The 22470-nt window shown below is 38.1% G+C and overlaps 1 protein-coding gene across 1 annotated transcript in view; it reads left to right on the top strand.

The window, feature by feature from the left end:
• VPS8 (VPS8 subunit of CORVET complex) overlaps positions 1–22470 on the top strand; it is a 329884-nt gene that overhangs the window by 163484 nt on the left and 143930 nt on the right. The window contains exons 35-36 of the mRNA XM_053565122.1: positions 3923–4012; positions 11609–11655. Coding sequence (XP_053421097.1) covers positions 3923–4012; positions 11609–11655 — 137 coding nt within the window. The remainder of the gene's footprint in view (positions 1–3922; positions 4013–11608; positions 11656–22470) is intronic.

Genomic DNA, 22470 nt, shown 5'->3' with positions numbered 1-22470 from the left:
AGCTACATGCATTTCTCTAAGGCAGTGATTTTCAGTTTGCTTCCTAAACCAGTATCACAGCATCAGCCTAGAACTTAATAGAAATGGTTTCTGAATCAGAAACTCTGAGGGTGCGGCCGAGCAATATGTGTCTGAACAAGCCCTCCTAGTAATTCTGATGAGTGTTAACTTATTTTCTATATTCTCAGATACATAATTGCCAGTTAATTGTGGTTAATATTTTAAATGTCAGAGGATACTAGCACTATGTGACAATCCCATTGGCTCTATATCTTGACAGGCTTTAAAACGTTCCCAGTCTAGTGAATGTATAATAATATCTCATTTTGCTGGTGTACCTTCATTCTTTGCCTTTTAGCCATGTATCATATTGTGTTTGGTCCCAGTGTTCCCACAGAGAAAGTGCATTTGGGAAGGTAGAATAGTAGGTGACAGAAACCAATAAGAAGATGATTCCAAGAAGGAAAGGATAGCTGGTAGTATCAAAGAGAACTTAGATTAGAGGTCTTAGATTTGGTAGAAATAGATCTTATTAACAGTGGTTTATATTTTGGTCTCATGTACATCATAGAACCTTAAGTTACTTTCTTAACATATAGGCAGTTTCTAAATCTATTAAGCTCCAGAAGTTTTAGAATTCTTAGCCAGAGAAATTACAACTATACTCTTTCTCTATTTTTGTGCCAGTACCATGCTGTCTTGACCACTATGGCTTTGTAGTCAGGCTAAAATCTGGTATGCTGATGCCCCCAGCTTTATTTTTATTACTAAGAACTGCCTTAGCTATACGGGTTTTTTTCCGGTTCCATACAAAACCAGAATCATTTTATCCAAATCTTGAAAGTACGATGTTGGTATTTTGATAGGAATGGCATTGAATAGGTAGATTGCTTTGGGAAGTATAGACATTTTAACAATGTTGATTCTTCCCATCCGTGAGCATGGCATGTTCTTCCATTTGTTAAAATCCTCTGCTATTTCCTTTCTGAGGATTTCATAATTTTCTTTATAGAGGTCCTTCACCTCCTTCATTAGGTATATTCCTAGGTATTTCATTTTCTTTGAAACTATGGTGAAGGGAGTTGTGTCCTTAATTAGCTTCTCATCTTGACTGTTATTGGTGTATACAAAGGCTACTGACTTGTGGACATTGATTTTATATCCTGAAACATTACTGTATTTTTTGATGACTTCTAGGAGTCTTGTGGTTGAGTCTTTGGGATTCTCTAAGTATGAGATCATGTCGTCAGCAAAGAGGGAGAGTTTGACCTCCTCTGCTCCCATTTGGATTCCCTTTATTTCCTTGTCTTGCCTAATTGTATTGGCTAGAACTTGCAGCACTATGTTGAATAGTAAAGGTGACAGAGGGCAACCTTGTCTGGTTCCAGTTTTAAGAGGAAAAGCTTTCAGTTTTACTCCATTCAGTAAAATATTGGCTATGGGTTTGTCATAGATAGCTTCAATCAGTTTTAGAAATGTGCCACCTATGCCTACACTCTTCAGTGTTCTAATTAGAAAAGGATGCTGGATTTTATCAAATGCTTTTTCTGCATCTATTGAGAGGATCATATGATCTTTATTTTTGCCTCTGTTAATATGGTGGATAACATTTATGGACTTGCGTATGTTAAACCAGCCTTGCATCCCTGGGATGAAGCCTACTTGATCATGATGTATGACTTTTTTGATGATAAGCTGTGATCTATTGGCTAGGATTTTGTTGAGAATTTTTGCATCAATATTCATGAGTGAGATTGGTTTGAAATTCTCGTTTTTGGTTGGGTCTTTTCCTGGTTTTGGTATCAGGGTGATGTTTGCTTCATAGAATGTGTTGGGGAAGATTCTTTCTTCCTCAATTTTTTGGAATAATTTCTGCAGTACAGGATAGGCAGGTTTGATAGAATTCTGGTGTGAAGCCATCTGGACCAGGGCATTTTTTGGTTGGAGGATATATAGAGACATAGACATTTGGAATCGAATAGAAAACCAAGAAATGAAACTAACATCTTACAACCACCTAATCTTCGATAAACCAAACAAGAACATACCTTGGGGGAAAGACTCCCTATTCAATAAATGGTGTTGGGAGAACTGGATATCCACATGTGAAAGACTGAAACTGGACCCACTCCTTTCCCCACTCACAAAAATTGATTCAAGATGGATAAAGGCCTTAAATTTAAGGCATGAAACAAGAAAAATCCTCAAAGAAAGCATAGGAAAAACACTGGAAGATATTGGCCTGGGGAAAGACTTCATGAAGAAGACTGCCATGGCAATTGCAACAACAACAAAAATAAACAAATGGGACTTCATTAAACTGAAAAGCTTCTGTACAGCCAAGGAGACAATAACCAAAGCAAAGAGACAGCCTACACAGTGGGAAAGGATATTTGCATATTTTGAATCAGACAAAAGCTTGATAACTAGGATCTATAGAGAACTCAAATTAATCCACATGAAAAAAGCCAACAATCCCATATATCAATGGGCAAGAGACATGAATAGAACCTTCACTAAAGAGGGCAGACGAATGGCTAACAAACATATGAAAAAATGTTCATCATCCCTATCTATTAGAGAAATGCAAATCAAAACCACCCTGAGATACCATCTAACCCCAGCGAGAATGGCCCACATCACAAAATCTCAAAACTGCAGATGGTGGCGTGGATGTGGAGAGAAGGGAACACTTTTACACTGCTGGTGGGACTGCAAACTAGTACAACCTTTCTGGAAGGAAGTATGGAGAAACCTCAAAGCACTCAAGCTAGACCTCCCATTTGATCCTGCAATCCCATTACTGGGCATCTACCCAGAAGGAAAAAAATCCCTTTATCATAAGGATACTTGTACTAGACTGTTTATTGCAGCTCAATTTACAATCGCCAAAATGTGGAAACAGCCTAAATGCCCACCAACCCAGGAATGGATTAACAAGCTGTGGTATATGTACACCATGGAATACTATTCAGCCATTAAAAAAAATGGAGACTTTACATCCTTCGTATTAACCTGGATGGAAGTGGAAGACATCATTCTTAGTAAAGCATCACAAGAATGGAGAAGCATGTATCCTATGTACTCAATTTTGATATGAGGACAATTAACGACAATTAAGGTTATGGGGGGGGAAGCAGAGAGAGGGACGGAGGGAGGGGGGTGGGGCCTTGGTGTGTGCCACACCTTCTGGGGCAAGACATGATTGCAAAAGGGACTTTACCTAACAAATGCAATCAGTGTAACCTGGCTTATTGTACCCTCAATGAATCCCCAACAACAACAAAAAAAACTATACTCTTTCTCATTTCTTCAAGTTATTACATAAAGCTCAAGGGTGAAATTCATTTGGAGGGATTTGGGAAGCCTTTGTTTCTTGTGTTTCTCCTGTAGATATAACTGAAATTCAGAATTTTATAGTGCTTTCGTTTTCTAAGAATTCTGAATTACTTTTTTTTTTGTATAGAGACAGTCTTATTTTGTTGCCCTCGGTAGAGTGCATTGGCATCACAGCTCACAGCAACCTCCAGCTCTTGGGCTTACGTGATTCTCTTGCCTCAGCCTCCCAAGTAGCTGGGACTACAGGCGCCTGCCACTGTGTCCAGCTATTTTTTGTTGCAGTTTGCCTGGGGCCGGGTTCAAACCCGCCACCCTCGGTATATAGGGCCAGCACCCTACTCACTGAGCCCAGGCGCTGCCCTGAATTACCTTTTTTTAAAGAAAACATTAAATTCTTTTCATGGCACATTTCTAATTTTGCTCATTTGCATTGTACTTTTTAAGTTGAGGCCCTGTATCAAAGCCTCCTGAAATGCAGTGTGGGTGCTTGTGACAGTATTGAGGTGGGTGATCATGCCTCACATCTAAGGATATTCTATTTAAATTAACCATTAAAAATGACTGTCTTTTGCTTTACCTCCAGGAACTTGTGTCTCTGAAGCCCTGTAAAGCTGCAGAGCTGGTTGCTACCCACTTTTCTGGACAGATCGAAACAGTTATTAAAAAACTTCAGGTAAATGTTATAGACATATATGTGAGAAAACATATAGTTGTGAGACAGTGATTAAATCTTCACCTAAGTTATTTTGATTGTAGTAATTTTTTCAATTGATAGTTAATAGTAGTTTCTATACATTGTATGTGTGTGTGCGTGTGTGTGTGTCTGTGTGTTTGAGAAGAGTTATGTGATGATCTCTGTGTTTAGAAATGAGGGAGTTCATCTCTATAACAAATATTAACATCAAGGAAATATATTTGGAACTATAACCTATACTTAGTCGAGAAATTATAATTCACAAAAGATTTTCTCTTCTTTTGCTATAGGACTCACACACCCTTTGAGATTTATATTATTTATTCCAAACTTTGTCATCTTCAGATTACATTAGTACTGACTGTTGAGAATTTTTCTTAGAAAATCTTAACTAGAAACAGCTGTATACATGCTGAATCTTGAGAAGCTCAGAAGTACTGTTTAATGGACCTGCAATTCCACTTTCCACTTCCTGTGAGAGTGCTAGTGTTGAGCTTATGAACTGCCATTATGGCCACAAATGATAGAGTAGGGAATAGGACAATGACAGGGACATGAAGCACAACCCAGAGTCTTCAAGTGGCAATGGTAGCGTGGGGAATACCTGTGCAAGGTGAGAACCAGAGCAGCTGGCATGAGAGACAAACAAATAGGGAGTTCATTTCTTTAAATACATATTGTGGTCCCCTTCTGTTCCAGTGTGCCAAGCTATGGGAACACAAATAAGAATATCACGTTTCATTTATTTTTCTACAGAACAGAGACGTTTTTACGTATGAAACTACAGTACAATGTTAAAAAAACTACACTTGAGATAGATAAAAAGTGCTGTAGGAACAAGAGAAGAGAGTGATACACTGTAAGAAAGTCAGACATAAATGCCCAGAGATAGCTGAACTGGTCTTGAATAATTGGTATTTGTTTTCCAAGCAGAGATTTGGGAAGGCTTTCTACATAATAAAAGGGATTGTGTTTATGTAAAGCTTTGAAAGCAAGAAACAGCACTCACATTGAGGAAATGGTCAGGTCTATTTGAAGCATGATGTGGTGGGGCAGAAGTGGCATTAGATTAAGCTACAGGATAGAGGCTGCAAAATAAAGCTTGGGCCTGATATTGAGCAGTCTTAATATGTGATGCTAAGAAATTTAAACTATCTTCTGCATACTAGAGAACTACTGCCTTCTTTAAAGCAAAACTTATAGCCAGGGAAAATGCAGCTATACTCTTTCTCATTTCTTCAAGTTATTATTTTAAGCTCAAGGATGAAACTCATTGACAGGGAATTTGAGAAGCTTTTGTTCCATTTCTCCTACAGATAAAGACTCACCCCTTAATACAATAAATATTCAGGTGCTGAGGGTACAAAACATATAAATGTAATCCCTGCTCTAAAGACAATTACAGAATATTTGACTTGAATGAAGATAGAGCATTGCCCAGGATACTGAGGGAATACACGAGGGACCTGAAACCCAATCTGGTGGGGAGGCTGGAAGGACATTTCTGTTAAAACTACTCGCAACCTTCTCTCCCCTTTAAATGTCAGCAGCTCTTGTAAATCTTGCCTGTTGTCATGATGGTCTTGTCATCGTCCTTTAAATTTGAAGATTATCAACTATAGGATTTTTTCTTTTTTTTTTTTTTTAGTCTCTAAGGATATTAAGATGTAGAGAGTCCTGGTAAATGAATATAATTTTATTCATCAGATAAATGTATAAACAATGAGGTATAATAGATAAAGAACAAGGTGGATATTCAGATGTGATCTGTTTATGGAATCTTAGACTCTTTTTTTAAAAGAAATGAAATATTTATTTTATTGCTGAGCTTTATTGAGTGTGTGAGAATCACACACAAATCTTATAAAGCACCTTTACTTTTGACAGCAAGAAATATACCTCTGACCAATTGTTTTCTGAATTCCTGAAATGAAGAATAAGCCAGAATGTTAAATTATAACCAGGAGGAAAGTCATGTAAAATAAAATAAAGTGATAGGGAAAGGATTGAAAATCAAAATAAATATAAATATTTATATATAAAATATAATTTTATATTTATTTTATATTTATATTTATAAATATATTTATTTAAATATTAGATATTTAGATATTATTTATCTGATAAATATATTTTAAGAGTCATATTCTAAATGACATTAATCCTTTCAGCTTTGAGAATTCCCTTGCTTTTCACAGGTAAAGTTTGAATATATCAAAAATTTAAAAAGAAGTATAACCGAACAGTAATAACTTTTACTTAGGTTTTCCAAGAAAGTAGAAACATTATATAGCGTTCAAAGGTTTATTTCACTGAACCCTCACTGTTACCCTGTATAGAAGGCACAGAAGATATTGCTGTCCTTTTTCTCCTCCACAGAAGGAAACTGAACTGCTAAGAGAATAAGTGACTTACACAAAGTCACACAATGAATAAGTGGCAGAAACAGAACCCAGAATCTATGGGCTATTCATTGATAACATGTTGAAGTTTGTCATCTCTTCTGTAGTTGATTAAATTGTGGAGTCAATGAGCTTTCTTTATTGGAGGTGGTAAATTTAGACCTCAAAAATCCCACCTCACTGAAATTTAAGTATCTTATGGCAGCCGATTGTCACAGAAAGACTAGGTGAGGGAGCCAGAACTCACCATCTGCAGAGCAGTTAGTTCCAAGCCCTTGACACAGGGAGGGTCCTTGTCCTGGAAACAGCTCAGAGATTTGTTTCGGTAGAGGTCTTTTTTTAATTTTGGCAATAACACTGTGTTCCTTTTACACTCAAAATGGAATGTTCAATAGTGATTAGAATTATCGAGAGGACATAAAGCACCTCCAAATGATTCTTTAGAATTTCTTAGATCGCTACAGAGGGCTTAATGGCTATAGCCATACAACTATTCATTTTAAAGGGACCATTGAGAGTAATTCATTAACATGGCATAATTTGAAAATTTTGTTTTAAAATTAAATTGTATTTTCTTTTTTATCTAATAACTTGGTTTTCTTTTATTTTTTTATTGTTAAAAAAATCATAGATGTGTACATTTGTGCAATCAAGTAGTACAATGTGCTGGTTTCATATACAATATGAAATATTCTCATCAAACTGTTCAACGTAGCCTTCATGGCATTTTCTTTTTTTTTTGGGCCAGGGCTGGGTTTGAACCCGCCACCTCCGGCATATGTGGCCGGTGCCCTACCCCTTTGAGCCACAGTTGCCACTCCAGGTCTATTTTTAGATCTTTAAGTGTTCTCCAAACATCCTTCCAAAAGGAACGTATTAGTGTGCATTCCACCAGCAGTGTAGAAGTGTGCCCTTTTCTCTGCATCCACGCCAACATCTCTGGTTTTGGGATTTTGTTATGTGGGCTCCTCTTACTGGGGTTAGGTGATATCTCAAAGTAGTTTTGATTTGCATTTCTCTGATGATTAAGGATGATGAGCTTTTTTTCATGTGTCTGTAGATTATGCGTCTGTCTTCTTTAGAGAAGTTTCTCTTCAAGTCCTTTGCCCACCCTGAGATGGCATCACTTGTTCTTTTCTTGCTAATAAGTTTGAGTTCTCTGTGGATTCTGGTTATTAAACCTTTATTGGAGGTATAACCTGCAAATATTTTCTCTCATTCTGAGGGCCGTCTGCTTGCTTTACTTACTATGTTCTTGGCTGTGCAGAAACTTTTTAGTTTGATCAGATCCCAGTAGTGTATTTTTGATACTGCTTCAATTGCCTGGGGAGTCCTCCTCATAAAATGTTCACCCAGGCTGATTCATTCAAGAGTTTTCCCTGCACTTTCTTCAAGTATTTTTATAGTTTCATGTCTTAAGTTTAAATCTTTTATCCAGTGAGAGTCTATCTTAGTTAATGGTGAAAGGTGTGGGTCCAGTTTTAGTTTTTTACAGATCGCCAGCCAGTTCACCCAGCACCATTTGTTAAATAGGGAATCTTTTCCCCACCGAATGTTTTTAATGGGCTTGTCAAAGATCAAATAACAGTAAGTAGCTGGATTCAACTCTTGGTTCTCTATTCTGTTCCAGACATCTACTTCTCTGTTTTTGTGCCAGTACCATGCTGTTTTGATCACTACCGATTTATAGTACAGTCTGAGGTCTGGTAGCGTGATCCTCCTGCGTTGTTTTTATTTCTGAGTAATGTCTTCACTATTCGAGATTTTTTCTGATTCCATATAAAACGAAGTATTATTTTTTCGAGATCTTTAAAATATGACAATGGAGCTTTAATAGGAATTGCATTAAAATTATATATTGCCTTGGGTAGTATAGACATTTTAACAATGTTGATTCCTCCCAGCCAAGAGCATGGTATGTTTTTCCATTTGTTAACATCTTCAGCTATTTCTTTTGTTAAAGTTTCATAGTTTTCTTTATATAGAGATCTATCACATCCTTTGTTAGGTAAACTCCCAAGTATATCATCTTCCTTGGCACTACTGTGAAAGGAACAGAGTCCTTGACTATTTTTTCGGCTTGGCTATTGTTGGTATATATAAAGGCTACAGATTTATGGGTGTTGATTTTGTAGCCTGAGACATTGCTATATTCCTTGGTCACTTCTAAAAGTTTTGTAGTAGAATCCCTAGGGTTTTCCAGATATACGATCATGTCATCTGCGAAGAGTGAAAGTTTGATCTCTTCTGACCCTATGTGGATACCCTTGATCGCCTTTTCTTCCCTAATTGCAATGGCTAAAACTTCCATTACAATGTTAAAGAGCAACGGAGACAATGGGCAACCTTGCCTGGTTCCTGATCTAAGTGGAAATGATTTCAATTTAACTCCATTCGGTACGATATTGGCTGTGGGTTTGCTATAGATGGCCTCTATTAGTTTAAGAAATGTCCCTTCTATACCAATTTTCTTAAGTGTTCTGATCATGAAGGGATGCTGGATATTGTCAAAGCTTTTTCTGCATCAATTGAGAGAATCATATGGTCCTTATTTTTTAGTTTGTTTATGTGCTGAATTACATTGATAGATTTACGTATTTTGAACCAGCCTTGAGAGCCTGGGATAAATCCCACTTGGTCATGGTGTATACTTTTTTTGATGTGTTGTTGGATTCTGTTTGTTAGGATCTTATTGAGTATTTTTGCATCAATATTGATTAGTGATACTGGTGTGTAATTTTTTTTTGTTGTTAGGTCTTTCCCTGGTTTAGGGATTAAGGTGATGTTTGCTTTGTAGAATGTGTTGGTTAGTATTCCTTCTTTTTCTATATTTTGGAAGAGGTTTAATAATATAGGTACTAGTTCTTCTTTAAAGGTTTGGTAGAATTCTGACTTAAAGCCATCTGGTCCTGGGCTTTTCTTTTTAGGGAGATCATTGTATAGTTGATGCTATTTCAGAACTTGATATAGGCCTGTTCAACATTTCCACTTCATTCTGACTAAATCTTGGTAGGTAGTGTACTTCCAAGTTTTGGTCGATTTCTTTCAGATTTTCATATTTCTGAGAGTAACGTTTCTTGTAATATTTGTTAAGGATTTTTTGAATTTCTGAGGGGTCTGTTGTTATTTCATCTTTACCATTTCTAATTGATGAAAATAGAGATTTTACTCTTTTTTTCCTGGTTAGGTAGGCCAAAGGTTATCTATTTTATTGACCTTTTCAAAAAAGGTTAAAGCCTATTGCATCTGCGAATAGGATTGCAACGCCTGCTTTTTTCTGCTTTCCATTTGCCTGGTGTATAGATGACCATCCCTTCACCTTGAGTCTATATTTATCTTTTAATGTAAGATGAGATTCTTGTATGCACCCGATATGTGGCTTGAGTTTTTGTATCCAGTCAGCCACCCTGTGCCTCTTTAGAGGACAATTTAAGCCATTCACATTAATTGAGAATATTGATAAGCCTTTCAAGAGGCCGGTGGACATTTTTAATCCCTTTACGATTGTGGAAGTTGGAATTTGATCAAAATTTTCTGGGTGGGTTTACTTTTGTGGTGGAGCATTATGCTGGTCTTTATGGAGGATAGGTCTGAGAATATCCTGGAGAGCTGGTTTAGTTGTGGCAAATTTCTTCAACATGTGAATGTCATTACAGTATTTAATTTTTCCATTATAAATGAAACTCAGTTTAGCTACAGGAGACAGGATCCTGGGTTGAAAGTTCTTTTGTTTTAGGAGATTAAAAGTCGATGACCATCCTCTTGTAGCTTGAAAGGTTTCAGCAGAGAGATCTTCAGTTATTTTAATATTCTTCCCCTTGTAGGTTATGGTTTTCTTACGTCTGGCTGCTTTCAGAATTTTCTCCTTCATATTAACTTTAGTGAAATTGATGATGATGTTTCTGGGCAGTGTCTTATTTGGGTTCAGTCGTGCTGGAGTTCTGAAACTGTCAGCTATCTGAATTTCAGAATCTCTTGGCATGTCTTGTAAGTTCTCTTTCATAATCTCATGGAGAAGAGACTCTGTGCCTTGTGAAGCCACTTCATCACTTTTGGGGATCCCTATAAGACGAATATTGGTTTTCTTCGAATTATCCCAGAGCTCTCTGAGAGAGTGATCTGTTTTTGCCCTCCATTTCTGTTCCTCTTTGAGAGTTTGGGAGCATTCAAAAGCTTTGTCTTCAATGTCAGAAATCCTTTCTTTTGCTTGCTCCATTCTGTTACTGAGGGATTCTACTGTGTTTCTTAGATCTTTGAGAGCTGCAACTTCTTGTCTCAATGTGTCAAAATCTTTGGTCATTTGGTGTTTGAGTTCGTCGAATTCTTGAGATATCTTTTGGGTTACTGCTTGAAATCTAATTCTATCTTATTTGCTATCCAGATTCTGAATTTGATTTCTGACATCTCAGGTATTTGTTTGTGCGTGGGATCTTGTGCTGTGTCTGCCCCATTGTTCCTTGGGGGAGTTGATCTGCTCTGATTATTCATATTGCCAGAGTTTTTTCTTTGATTTCATCTTATGATTTTCACCATTGCCTCGGGCTGTCCTCAGAGTTTGGGTGGTGTCTCTCTGAGATTAGACCCCGGGGGGATCACTCTATTGTTGCTGGATCATTGTAGGGAGTTACCCTGTGTAGCTCTTCTGGGGCTGCCCCAACCAGAGAGTTATGGTTGTGGGAACAGCTCCGGAGTGTGACATCCCCAGATCCAGCAACATGGTGGGGGTTGTCCACACGGTTCTGGGAGTGCCTGGTGCCCAGTGACTTTGGCACAGAGGGCCCAAGGCTCCAGCAGTCTCTGGCCAGGAGCAGGGCTCTGGCGCAGAGGCAGGGAGAGCTCTAGAGGGCACGTGGCTACCCGAGTCCCTGGCCAGACCAGCATGCTGGTGTGGAGGCAGGGAGGGTACAGGAGGGAGGACTCTGGGTTGCACGGCTCCCGGAGTTCCTGGTCAGGGGATGGGGAGGCCCACTGGGCAGGGTAGCAGGTCACGGTGAAGCTCTTACTGTGGTCCTGGCGGGTGCAGCTTTTCTGGAGGTCTGGGAGGGTGCTGATCGCGGGTCCCAGCACAGCTCTTACGGAGGTACGGTTGGGTGCCAATCACGGGTCCTGGTGCAGCTCTTATGGAGGTCCGGGCAGGTTCCCTAATTGTATTTTTTATTGTTTTTCTTTTCAGAACCAGATTTTACTTTTCAAATTTTTGAGGAGTCTTCTTGACCCAAGGTATGTTAATAAACTTTGATTTTTCACAGAACATAGATGAGAAATAAAAGTAAATTGTGGTTAAGATACCAGCCTCTGGTATCCAAACATTACAATTAGCTCTTAGGTTTTAATGTTAGTAGAATTAATTTATGTAGATAATAAAAAATACATGATCTGAAAAACAGAATACATTTGAGGTGATGCTTTCTTTCCATTTGAACAGGAGTCTACAGGGTGTGTTCTTAGTAAAGTAGTAATAAATAAAATAATGATACCATGCCGTGCCATGAGGAAGAATTTGATGGCCAGACAGCTTCCGTTTCATCCTAGCTTCGCTCCTAGTGATCTCTTCTTTCATGGTGTAGACGGACAGCTTTACTTTCCAAAGTAAACACCTGGTTCCCAACGTACCTCTAAATTTATTACCTTTTAAACTTCTACTGGATGTGTTTAATTTTAAATAGCTTCCTAGTGTTAAGAGAAGGGAAGTTTAGATATGTTTTTTCAATTGTTACTCTGGTACTTATCAAATAAAAACAAGCCCAAGGAAATAATGAAATTAGTCATGAATTTGTAAGCAAAGCTATTCTGCATATGAGATTTTAAGTTTTGCCAGAAGTAGAGTACATTGGGAGTTGAGAGTAATACTGTAGTAGAACCTCTGTAAGTTGACCACCCTGGGGACTGTAACAAACTGGTCAACATATGCAGGTGGTCAACATGAGGAACCAGGCCTACTGTACTGATGTATACATGTGGTGCATGTCCAGTCTATGAAAATTAGATTAACTTAAGGAGGTGGTCATTGTAGAGATGTGGGTGAACCTATGGAGGTTCTACTGTATTTAACGTTTTCTAAGATAGTCACTCTTAACCAGAAGTGTGTATCAGAATCACCTGTGAAGCTTTAAAAAATATAGATGCCGGGTGGCACCTGTGGCTCAGTGAGTGGGGCGCTGGGCCCCATGTGCTGACAGTGGCGGGTTCAAGCCTGGCCCCAGCCAAACTGCAACAAAAATAAAAAATAGCCGGGCATTATGGGCCTCTTTAGTCCCAGTTTCTCAGGAGGCTGAAGCAAGAAAATCACCTAAGCCCAGGAGCTGGAGGTTGCTGTGAGCTGTGACACCATGGCACTCTACCAAGGGCAACAAAGTGAGACTCTGTCTCTAAAAATATATACATAGATGTCTTTGCCCATGACCCACACCTGGAGTTAAGGATCACTGGCGTTAATTGTAATACTGCAGGATGGCACAGCTTTCATATCAGACATACAAACTTTAGTTTTTGTTACCGTATACACTGCCCATTGAAAACAAATTTTTCCTTCTTTAGTAACTGTAATATCAATTTTGTTATTCCAATATTCTGTGCTATTTTAAAATACCAAAATACCAGTAATTTTTTTGATTGTAAAAAATTTTTGAAATCTCATTTAAATCTTGAACAGCTATGCTGTATTTAAATTTAGAGTCAAGCATGTGTATGTGCAGGTGTTTAAAAAAGCAGTCAGACTGTCTTCCATCCTTGTTCAAAACCTTTGCAAAGTATCTGCATTTTAATACCCTGTGTTCTCAGGTAATTACCAAGGTTATCCATCATTTAAAATGTCTGTTAATTGTCTGGGTGTAGTGCTTATGCCTGTAATCCTAGCACTCTGGGAGACTGTGGTGGGAGGATTGCTTGAGCTCAGGAGCTCGAGACCAGCCTGAGCAAGAGGGAGACCCTGTCTCTAATAAAAATAGTCCCAGCTACTTGGGAGGCTGAAGCAAGAGGTTTGCTTGAGCCCAAGAGTTTGAGGTTGCTGTGAGGTATGATGATGATGCCATGGCACTTTAGCCTGTGTGATACAATGAGACTATCTCAATCAATCAATCAATAATAAAATTTCTGTTAATCATTTATATTTTCTCAAAGTCAGTTTAGGCCCCAGTCTAGGCCCCTACTTCTAGGATTAACTGAAGAAGATAGAAGTGGAGTTGGATGTAGGAGGGAAGGAAGAGACCTGGAAAGAGGATGGAGATAGCCGGAAGGGGGAGGTATAAGAGTAGAGTGGAGGACTCAGTCAGGGGAAGAGGGAGGCAGACCCCTCCTTCCCAGCCCTTCCTTAGAGTTGGTCCACCTTTTCTCCCAGTGGCACAGTTTCCTCTGTTCCTCCCCTGTGCTTCCTCTAGTACAGCGGTTCTCAACCTGTGGGTTGCAACCCCTTTTTAACAATGAAAATACATTGCAGTATTAGGAAGGTTGAGAACCACTGCTCTAGTATTAGAGCCTCTTTCTTAAGAGCTAACTCCTCTTTCCTTAGGATGATTTCTTTTTTTTTTTTTTTTTTTTATTGTTTGGGATTCATTGAGGGTACAATAAGCCAGGTTACACTGATTGCAATTGTTAGGTAAAGTCCCTCTTGCAATCATGTCTTGCCCCCATAAAGTGTGATACCAAGTCCTTTTCCTCTATCATTCTACCTCTATGTCCTTTTGTTCCTACCTTAGAGAGAGTCAAGCTAGAAGGACAGAGGAAGCTCAGCTTGAACTTGGCATTTTCTCAAATGTAATAAACATTTTATTACATTTTTTTCTTTCTTTTTTTTTTTTTTGAGACAGAGTCTCATTAGGTCACCATGGGTAGAGTGCTGTGGCATCACAGCTCACAGCAACCTCAAACTCTTGGGCTTAAGTGATTCTTTTGCCTCAGCCTCCCAAGTAGCTGGGACTATAGGTGCCTGCCACAACACCTGGGCATTTTTTTTGTTGTTGCAGTTGTCATTGCTATTCAGCTGGCCCTGGCTGGGTTCGAACCCACCAGCCTCGGTGCATATGGCTGGCATCATAACCACTGTGTCACAGGCACCAAGCCACGAGCCCTAATTCTTAAAATCGTATTTTCTCTTCTTTATGTCTTTATATAGGAGGCAGGCACTTACTTGATATTTGGCATTTCAATCATTTTTATATAAAGAGTATTCAAATGATAGTATTTTAGACTAACCTATAAAAGCTTGTTTGACCCATGATGTAAATATGTGTATAATACTAGTAATATATTGAATTCTGGATTAAGGGAGGGAATGAGGTTAAAAAGGTTAACTGCAAAGCCAGATACAGAGGCTTATGCTTGTAATCCTAGCACTCTGGGAGGCTAAGGTGGGAGGATTCATTGTGGTAAGGACTTCCAGACAAGCCTGAATGAGACCCCTGTCCCTACAAAAAATAGAAAAGTTAGCCAGGCGTTGTGTTGGGCACCTGTAGTCCCAGCTGCTCTGGAGTCTAAGGCAGGAGGATCGGTTGAGCCCTGGAGTTTGAGGTTGCCATGCTAGGATGACACTACTATACTCTAACCAGGTTGACAGCAAAACCCTGCTCTTTCCTATCCCCGCAAAAGAAGGTTGAGCACACAGGGAGTAAGGCAAGAAGAGAAAGTCCTCCCTTTCTTTCTTTCAAAGCTGTTCTTAGACAAAATTTTGAATTATAGAAAGTTTGATCTTTGGTGCCCTGAACTTTACCCCCTCCCCCATTCTTTCTAAGGGTGCAGGGTGCCCACATATCTTCAAAGTCTGTGCTTCATAAGCACACTCAGATATAGACTATTCTTCAGAAATTTAAAAAATCCAAATTGCTCCCTCTGTGCCCCACTCAAAACTTTTTCCAATTGCTTGTCAATTTCTGCATTATGTGGCACGTCTATGAGGAATATACAAATAACATGAATACAATGAAGCATATTTGGAAATGAAGAAAAATGTTTCCTAATAGTAGTTGAATTCAAGGCTCAGAAAAAAGCAGATAGCATGGCCTGTTTTACATTAATCTCTGAATGACTGACTTCCAAGCACATTTAAGCCCTTTTAACTGACTATGTGTGTTAATTAATATAATATAAATCGTTAAATTACCGTGTGCTACTGAGAAAACTGAAGTTAAGGGAGTATGGCAAGAGGTAAGAACAAAAGGACATCAGGAATGGGTAGGCTGGCTCTGCCTAGCAGTTTCCATTGACAGCCAACTTTAGACTATTTTTACCTTTTTTTTTTCCTTCTGTTCTTTTTAGGGTTGTTTTTTTTTAACCTCATTTTTTTTTTCACCATGAAACTCCTCTACCAGTATTCTGGAGAATAGGGAAAATGAAAGAAAGCATTTGTTTTGAGATGGGGACTACTTGTATGTATATATCCTATCAGAATGTTGCTGTTTTTACTTTTGCCCCCAAAACCTGAGTTAATTGGATCTGCATTCTTTTATATATAGTTTATGCATATTTTTTGTTTAACATTTATAGGTATTCATCAAGCTGTTTTGAGGGAGGAGGAGTTTTTTATTTTGTCAATAGCATTTTTAAAGGAATAGATCATGGTTTCTCTATGTCTTTACCCAATGTCTTTAAGTTATCTTTGTTACGTAAATAATTCCATTGGTAGAATTAATTGACCTACAAAGATATTGGTGGCATCTGTACCTAGGGAGATTAGATTGTTTTGGAGGGAGAGGGGGTTAATCCTCCAGAAGCAAATTACTTGCTTGAATTGAGGCCAACAGCTTGGGAGAGAAAGGATTTGCATCCTCTTCCAGTTCTGTCCTGGGGGACAGCTGCTACATAAAGTCCAGCTCCACCCCCACTCCCTGGGTGTGTTCCTGCTGGCCCCAGTTCTCACAGGTGTTCGGTCTTTTGTGCAGTGGGGATGCTTAAAGGATAATACAAAAGGACACTTATGATTTTTCTGAGGTCATGAGCTGCATAAATGGGATAAAGAGAATGAGCAAGTGTATTTAGATTCAGAATATTTTCCTCAGTGTGATTTTCCTGGCAATGTTTATTTAGCCTTTGTTAACAATGTCCTGGAGGCCTCTGAAATACATAGTATGATTTTCCTATAAAAAAACACACATAAAACATCACATTGTATTTAAAAGTCTTTGACCAAAGTAAAAATTGAGCATTGCTAAGAAAATGAGTAACTTTGCCAAGGAACAAAATGTAGATTATAGAATTGGTTATACATGGGTTTTAACTGAAACTGACAGTGTTTCTGTGGATGTTTTTGAGGGACATTTTAAGATATTGATACTAGGAGTTGAAATAGCATACTTTAAAATTAAAATAAAAAATTGAAGGTTATATTTGCATTTTGACATATGAAAATTCATACTAACTTCAGTGGATGTCTACAGCAGCCAAAGTGATTGTTTGGCCAGTCTCCCCCCTAGATATCATATCTTTGGTTAGTATTTTGCCAACAACTCAAATTCAGCTTTTTAAATCTAGTACATCATCATCTCCTAATCTCTAGTGTGTCTGTCTGTCTGTCTGTCTGTCTGTCTCTATCTCTCCCTACCCCCCTTATCTCTCTTTTTGTTTATACACACATATACATATATAAATAATATGTCTTAGTATGCTTGCATTGCTATAAAGGAATACCTGAGGCTGGCTAATTTAAAAAGAAAAGAGATTTATTTGGCTTATGGTTTTATAGCCTGTACAAGAAGCATGGTGCCAGCATCTGCTTCTCATGCTTGAGGAAGTTTCTAGTCTTTGTGGTGAGAGAGGGAGGAAGAGAAAAAGGAGAGGAAGGTGCCAGGCTTTTGTAAACAATCAGCTCTCATGAGAATTCACTTATTACTACAACAACTGCAGGCAGTCATTCATGAGAGCTCTGCCCCTGTGACCCAGACACTTCCCCCAAGGCCTCACCTCCAACATTAGATATCAAATTTCAACATGTAATTTGGAGGGGACAAATATCCAAACTAGATCAGACTCCATACATTTATTTCCTTATTCCTTTATTCAGTAGTTACTTAGAATGAGACTGTTGTTCATACTCACTTTTTACAACCTCAACTTGTTCTCTCTCCCTTATTTTCTCCCTTAGCAAATCCCATCATCTATCCCTTTATTTACTTTAGCAATTTACTGCATACTAAGCACTGGGGCAGGCATGGAAGATAAAGTGGTGAATAAGACAGGGTCCTGCCGTCAGAGAATTTCCTTTCTAATGGAGGAAATAGGGGAAAAACAGGCAATTATATATAGCCCAAGTGTCTTAAATAACATCCTGAGAGTTATGATGATTGTCACTTTGCTTTGCTCATTTCACCTTCTCACCACAGCACACAGAACCAGACGTCAAAATCTATAAACTGACCTCTGCTGCTGCTCTTACAAGTCTTCCTCTTGCCCCTACTGCCCTGGTTCAGGCACTCAGCATCTTCTGGTCTCTTTTAATATTTTCCCAACCAGACTTCGTAATTCTTTACCTTCCATTTTCGAATGGACAGGTAATGATAATGTTTCTTTCTCCTTTCTCAAAGTTCTTTCGATTTCCATTACTCAAGGTGAAATCCAGTCTTCATAGTGTACGAGGCCCTTCTTGATTTGATTCAAGCCCATCTGTTCAGCTTCCTTTTCTTCCACCTTCCCATTACGCTTTTCACCTTTATTCTTGAACAACACTAAGCTATTTTTTCATAAAATACACTGTACACTGTACATTCTTCCCTTTGCATACTGTTTTTCCCTCTTCATAAACGTTTGTTTTCCTGAGGACAATTTACCTGTAAACATGTGCTTTAATTCAGTGATTTCATTTTAGAAAATAGATTTTAAGGAAATACTCTGAAATAAAAATGTAATTAACACTAAAATATTCATATTAGCATTCATAACAGAAAAGGCTATTTTTTTTTTTTTTATTGTTGGGGATTCATTGAGGGTACAATAAGCCAGGTTACACTGATTGCAATTGTTAGGTAAAGTCCCTCTTGCAATCATGTAGAAAAGGCTATTTTTTTTTTTATTGGTAGGGATTCATTGAGGGTGCAATAAGCCAGGTTACACTGATTGCATTTGTTAGGTAAAGTCCCTCTTGCAATCGTGTCTTGCCCCCAAAAGTTGTGGCACACACCAAGACCCTACCCCCTCCCTCCTTCCCTTTCTCTGCTCTTCCTTTCCCCACCCCTCCCTCCTTCTTTCTCTCTCTGTTCTCCGCTTCCCCCACCCCCACTGTGACCTTAATTGTCAATAATTGTCCTCATATCAAAATTGAGTACGTAGGATTCATGCTTCTCCATTCTTGGAGAAGAATATTCTTTACTAAGAATAATGAAGTAAAGAATATTCTTTACTAAGAATAATGTCTTCCATCCAGGTTAATACGAAGGATGTAAAGTCTCCATTTTTTTTAATGGCTGAATAGTATTCCATGGTATACATATACCACAGCTTGTTAATCCATTCCTGGGTTGGTGGGCATTTAGGCTGTTTCCACATTTTGGCGATTGTAAATTGAGCTGCAATAAACAGTCTAGTACAAGTATCCTTATGATAAAAGGATTTTTTCCCTTCTGGGTAGATGCCCAGTAATGGGATTGCAGGATCAAATGGGAGGTCTAGCTTGAGTGCTTTGAGGTTTCTCCATACTTCCTTCCAGAAAGGTTGTACTAGTTTGCAGTCCCACCAGCAGTGTAAAAGTGTTCCCTTCTCTCCACATCCACGCCAGCATCTGCAGTTTTGAGATTTTGTGATGTGGGCCATTCTCACTGGGGTTAGATGGTATCTCAGGGTGGTTTTGATTTGCATTTCTCTAATAGATAGGGATGATGAACATTTTTTCATATGTTTGTTAGCCATTCGTCTGTCTTCTTTAGTGAAGGTTCTATTCATGTCTCTTGCCCATTGATATATGGGATTGTTGGCTTTTTTCATGTGGATTAATTTGAGTTCTCTATAAATCTTGATTATCTAGCTTTTCTCTGATTCGAAATATGCAAATATGTTTTCCCATTGTGTAGGTTGTTTATTTGCTTTGGTTGTTGTCTCCATAGCTGTACAGAAGCTTTTCAGTTTAATGAAGTCCCATTTGTTTATTTTTGTTGTTGTTGCAATTGCCATGGCAGTCTTCTTCATGAAGTCTTTCTCCAGGCCAATATCTTCCAGTATTTTTCCTATGCTTTCTTTGAGAATTTTTCTTGTTTCATGCCTTAAATTTAAGTCCTTTATCCATCTTGAGTCAATTTTTGTGAGTGGGGAAAGGTGTGGATCCAGTTTTAGTCTTTTACATGTGGATATCCAGTTCTCCCAACACCATTTATTGAATAGGGAGTCTTTCCCCCAAGGTATGTTCTTGTTTGGTTTATTGAAGATTAGGTGGTTGTAAGATGTTAGTTTCATTTCTTGGTTTTCCATTCGATTCCAAGTGTCTATGTCTGTATTTTTGTGCCAGTACCATGCTGTCTTGACCCCTATTGCTTTGTAGTACACCCTAAAATCTGGTATGGTGATGCCCCCAGCTTTATTTTTATTACTAAGAACTGTCTTAGGTATACAGGGGTTTTTCTGGTTCCATACAAAACGCAGAATCATTTTTTCCAAATCTTGAAAGTACAATGTTGGTGTTTTAATAGGAATGGCTTTGAATAGGTAGATTGCTTTGGGAAGTATAGACATTTTAACAATGTTGATTCTTCCCATCCATGAGCATGGTATGTTCTTCCATTTGTTAATATCCTCTGCTATTTCCTTTCTGAGGATTTCATATTTTTCTTTATAGAGGTCCTTCACCTCCTCGTTAGGTATATTCCTAGGTATTTCATTTTCTTTGAAACTATGGTGAAGGAAGTTGTGTCCTTAATCAACATCCTATTGGCCTATACAAAGGCTACTGACTTGTGGACATTGATTTATATTCTGAACATTACTGTATTTTTTGATGTCTTCCAGGAGTCTTGTGGTTGAGTATTTGGGATTCTCTAAGTACAAGTTCATGTCGTCAGCAAAGAGGAAAAGTTTGACCTCCTCTGCTCCCATTTGGATTCCCTTTATTTCCTTGTCTTCTAATTGTATTGGCTAGAACTTGCAGCACTATGTTGAATAGTAAAGGTGACAGAGGACCACCTTCTATGGTTCCAGTTGTAAGAGGAAAAGCTTTCAGTTTTATTCCATTCAGTAAAATATTAGCTGTGGGTTTGTCATAGATAGTTTTCATCAGTTTAAGAAATGTGCTTACCTATGCCTATATTATTCAGTGTTCTAATTGGAAAAGGATGCTCCATTTTATCAAATGCTTTTTCTGCATATATTGAGAAAATCATATAATCTTTATTTTGGCCTCTGTTAATACAGTGAATAACATTTATGGACTTGCATATGTTAAACCAGCCTTGCATACCTGGGATGAAACCTACTTGATCGTGATGTATGACTTTTTTGATGATAAGCTGTGATCTATTGGCTAGGATTTTGTTGAGAATTTTTGCATCTATATTCATGAGTGAAATTGGTCTGAAATTCTCCTTTTTAGTTCAGTCTTTTCCTGGTTTTGGAATCAGGGTGATGTTTGCTTCATGGAATGTGTTGGGGAAGATTCCTTCCTCGTCAATTTTTTGGAATAATTTCTGTAGTACTGGAATAAGCTCTTCCTCGAAGGTTTGATAGAATTCTGGTGTGAAGCCTTTTGGACCAGGGCATTTTTTGATTGGAAGCCTTTTTATTGTTTCTTTAATCTCAGTGCTTGAAATTGGTGTTTTCAGGAGCTCTGTTTCTTCCTGGCTAAGTCTAGGGAGAGGGTGTAATTCCAAATATTGATTTATTTCCTTCACATTGTCAAATTTCTGAGCATAGAGTTTCTGTTGGTATTCAGAGATGATCACTTGTATATTTGTGGCATCAGTTGTTATTTCCACTTTGTCATTTCTGATTGAGGTTACTAGAGATTTTACTTTTCTATTTCTAGTTAGTCTGGCCAAAGGTTTATCTATTTTATTTATTTTTCAAGAAAACCAAGTCCTCGTTTCATTGATTTTCTGAATGATTCTTTTGTTTTCAATTTCATTGATCTATGCTTTGATTTTGGATATTTCTTTTCTTCTACTGGGTTTAGGCTTAGATTGTTCTTCTTTTTCCAATTCCATAAGATGGCTTGTGAGATTGTTGATGCGCTCTCTTTATGTTTTTCGAATGTAGGCATCTAAGGTGATAAATTTTCCTCTCAAAACTGGTTTTGCAGTATCCCACAGATTTTGGTAGCTTGTGTCTTCATTGTTCTTATGCTCAAGAAAGTTAATGATTTCCTGTTTTATTTCTTCCTGCACCCATCTGTCATTCAACAGAAGATTGTTTAATTTCCATGCCTTTGTGTGGGATCGAACGTTTTTGTTAGAGTTGAGTTCCACCTTTAGTGCCTTACGGTCTGAGAAGATACAGGATACAATTTTAATTCTTTTGATTCTGTTGATATTTGTTTTGTGTCCCAGGATATGATCAATTTTGGAGAATGTTCCATGGGGTGATGAGAAGAATGTATATTCTTTATCTTTGGGATGGAGTGTTCTATATGCATCTATGAAGCATAGTTGTTCTAGGGTCTCATGTAAATTTCTTATATCTTTGCTTACTTTTTATTTAGAGGATTTGTCCAGCTTGTAAGAGGAGTGTTAAAGTCCCCTGTTATGATGGTATATCAGATATCATATTGCTTGGACTGAGTAAGGTCTATTTCAAGAATCTGGGAGCATTTAAATTGGGTGCATAAATATTCAGAATTGAAACGTCTTCTTATTGTATTTTTCCCTTGACCAATATAAAGTGACCGTCTTTTTTGACTTTAGTTGCTTTATATCCTCATGTATCTGAAAATAAGATTGCAACTCCTCTTTTATTCTGAATTCCATTTGCCTGAAATTGTCTTCCAACCCTTGACTCGGAGTTTTAATTTGTCTTTTGAAGTCAGTTGTGTTTCCTGCACACAGCAAATGGATGGCTTGTGTTTTTTAATCCAGTCAGCCAATCTATGTCTCTTCAGTGGGGAATTCAAGCCATTAACATTTATTGAGATAATTG

The sequence above is a fragment of the Nycticebus coucang genome, chromosome 16 (genome assembly GCF_027406575.1).
Source record: "Nycticebus coucang isolate mNycCou1 chromosome 16, mNycCou1.pri, whole genome shotgun sequence".
Lineage (NCBI taxonomy): Eukaryota > Metazoa > Chordata > Mammalia > Primates > Lorisidae > Nycticebus > Nycticebus coucang.
Note: the sequence above shows the minus strand (reverse complement) of the source record. Positions and strands in the feature narration are given on the sequence as shown.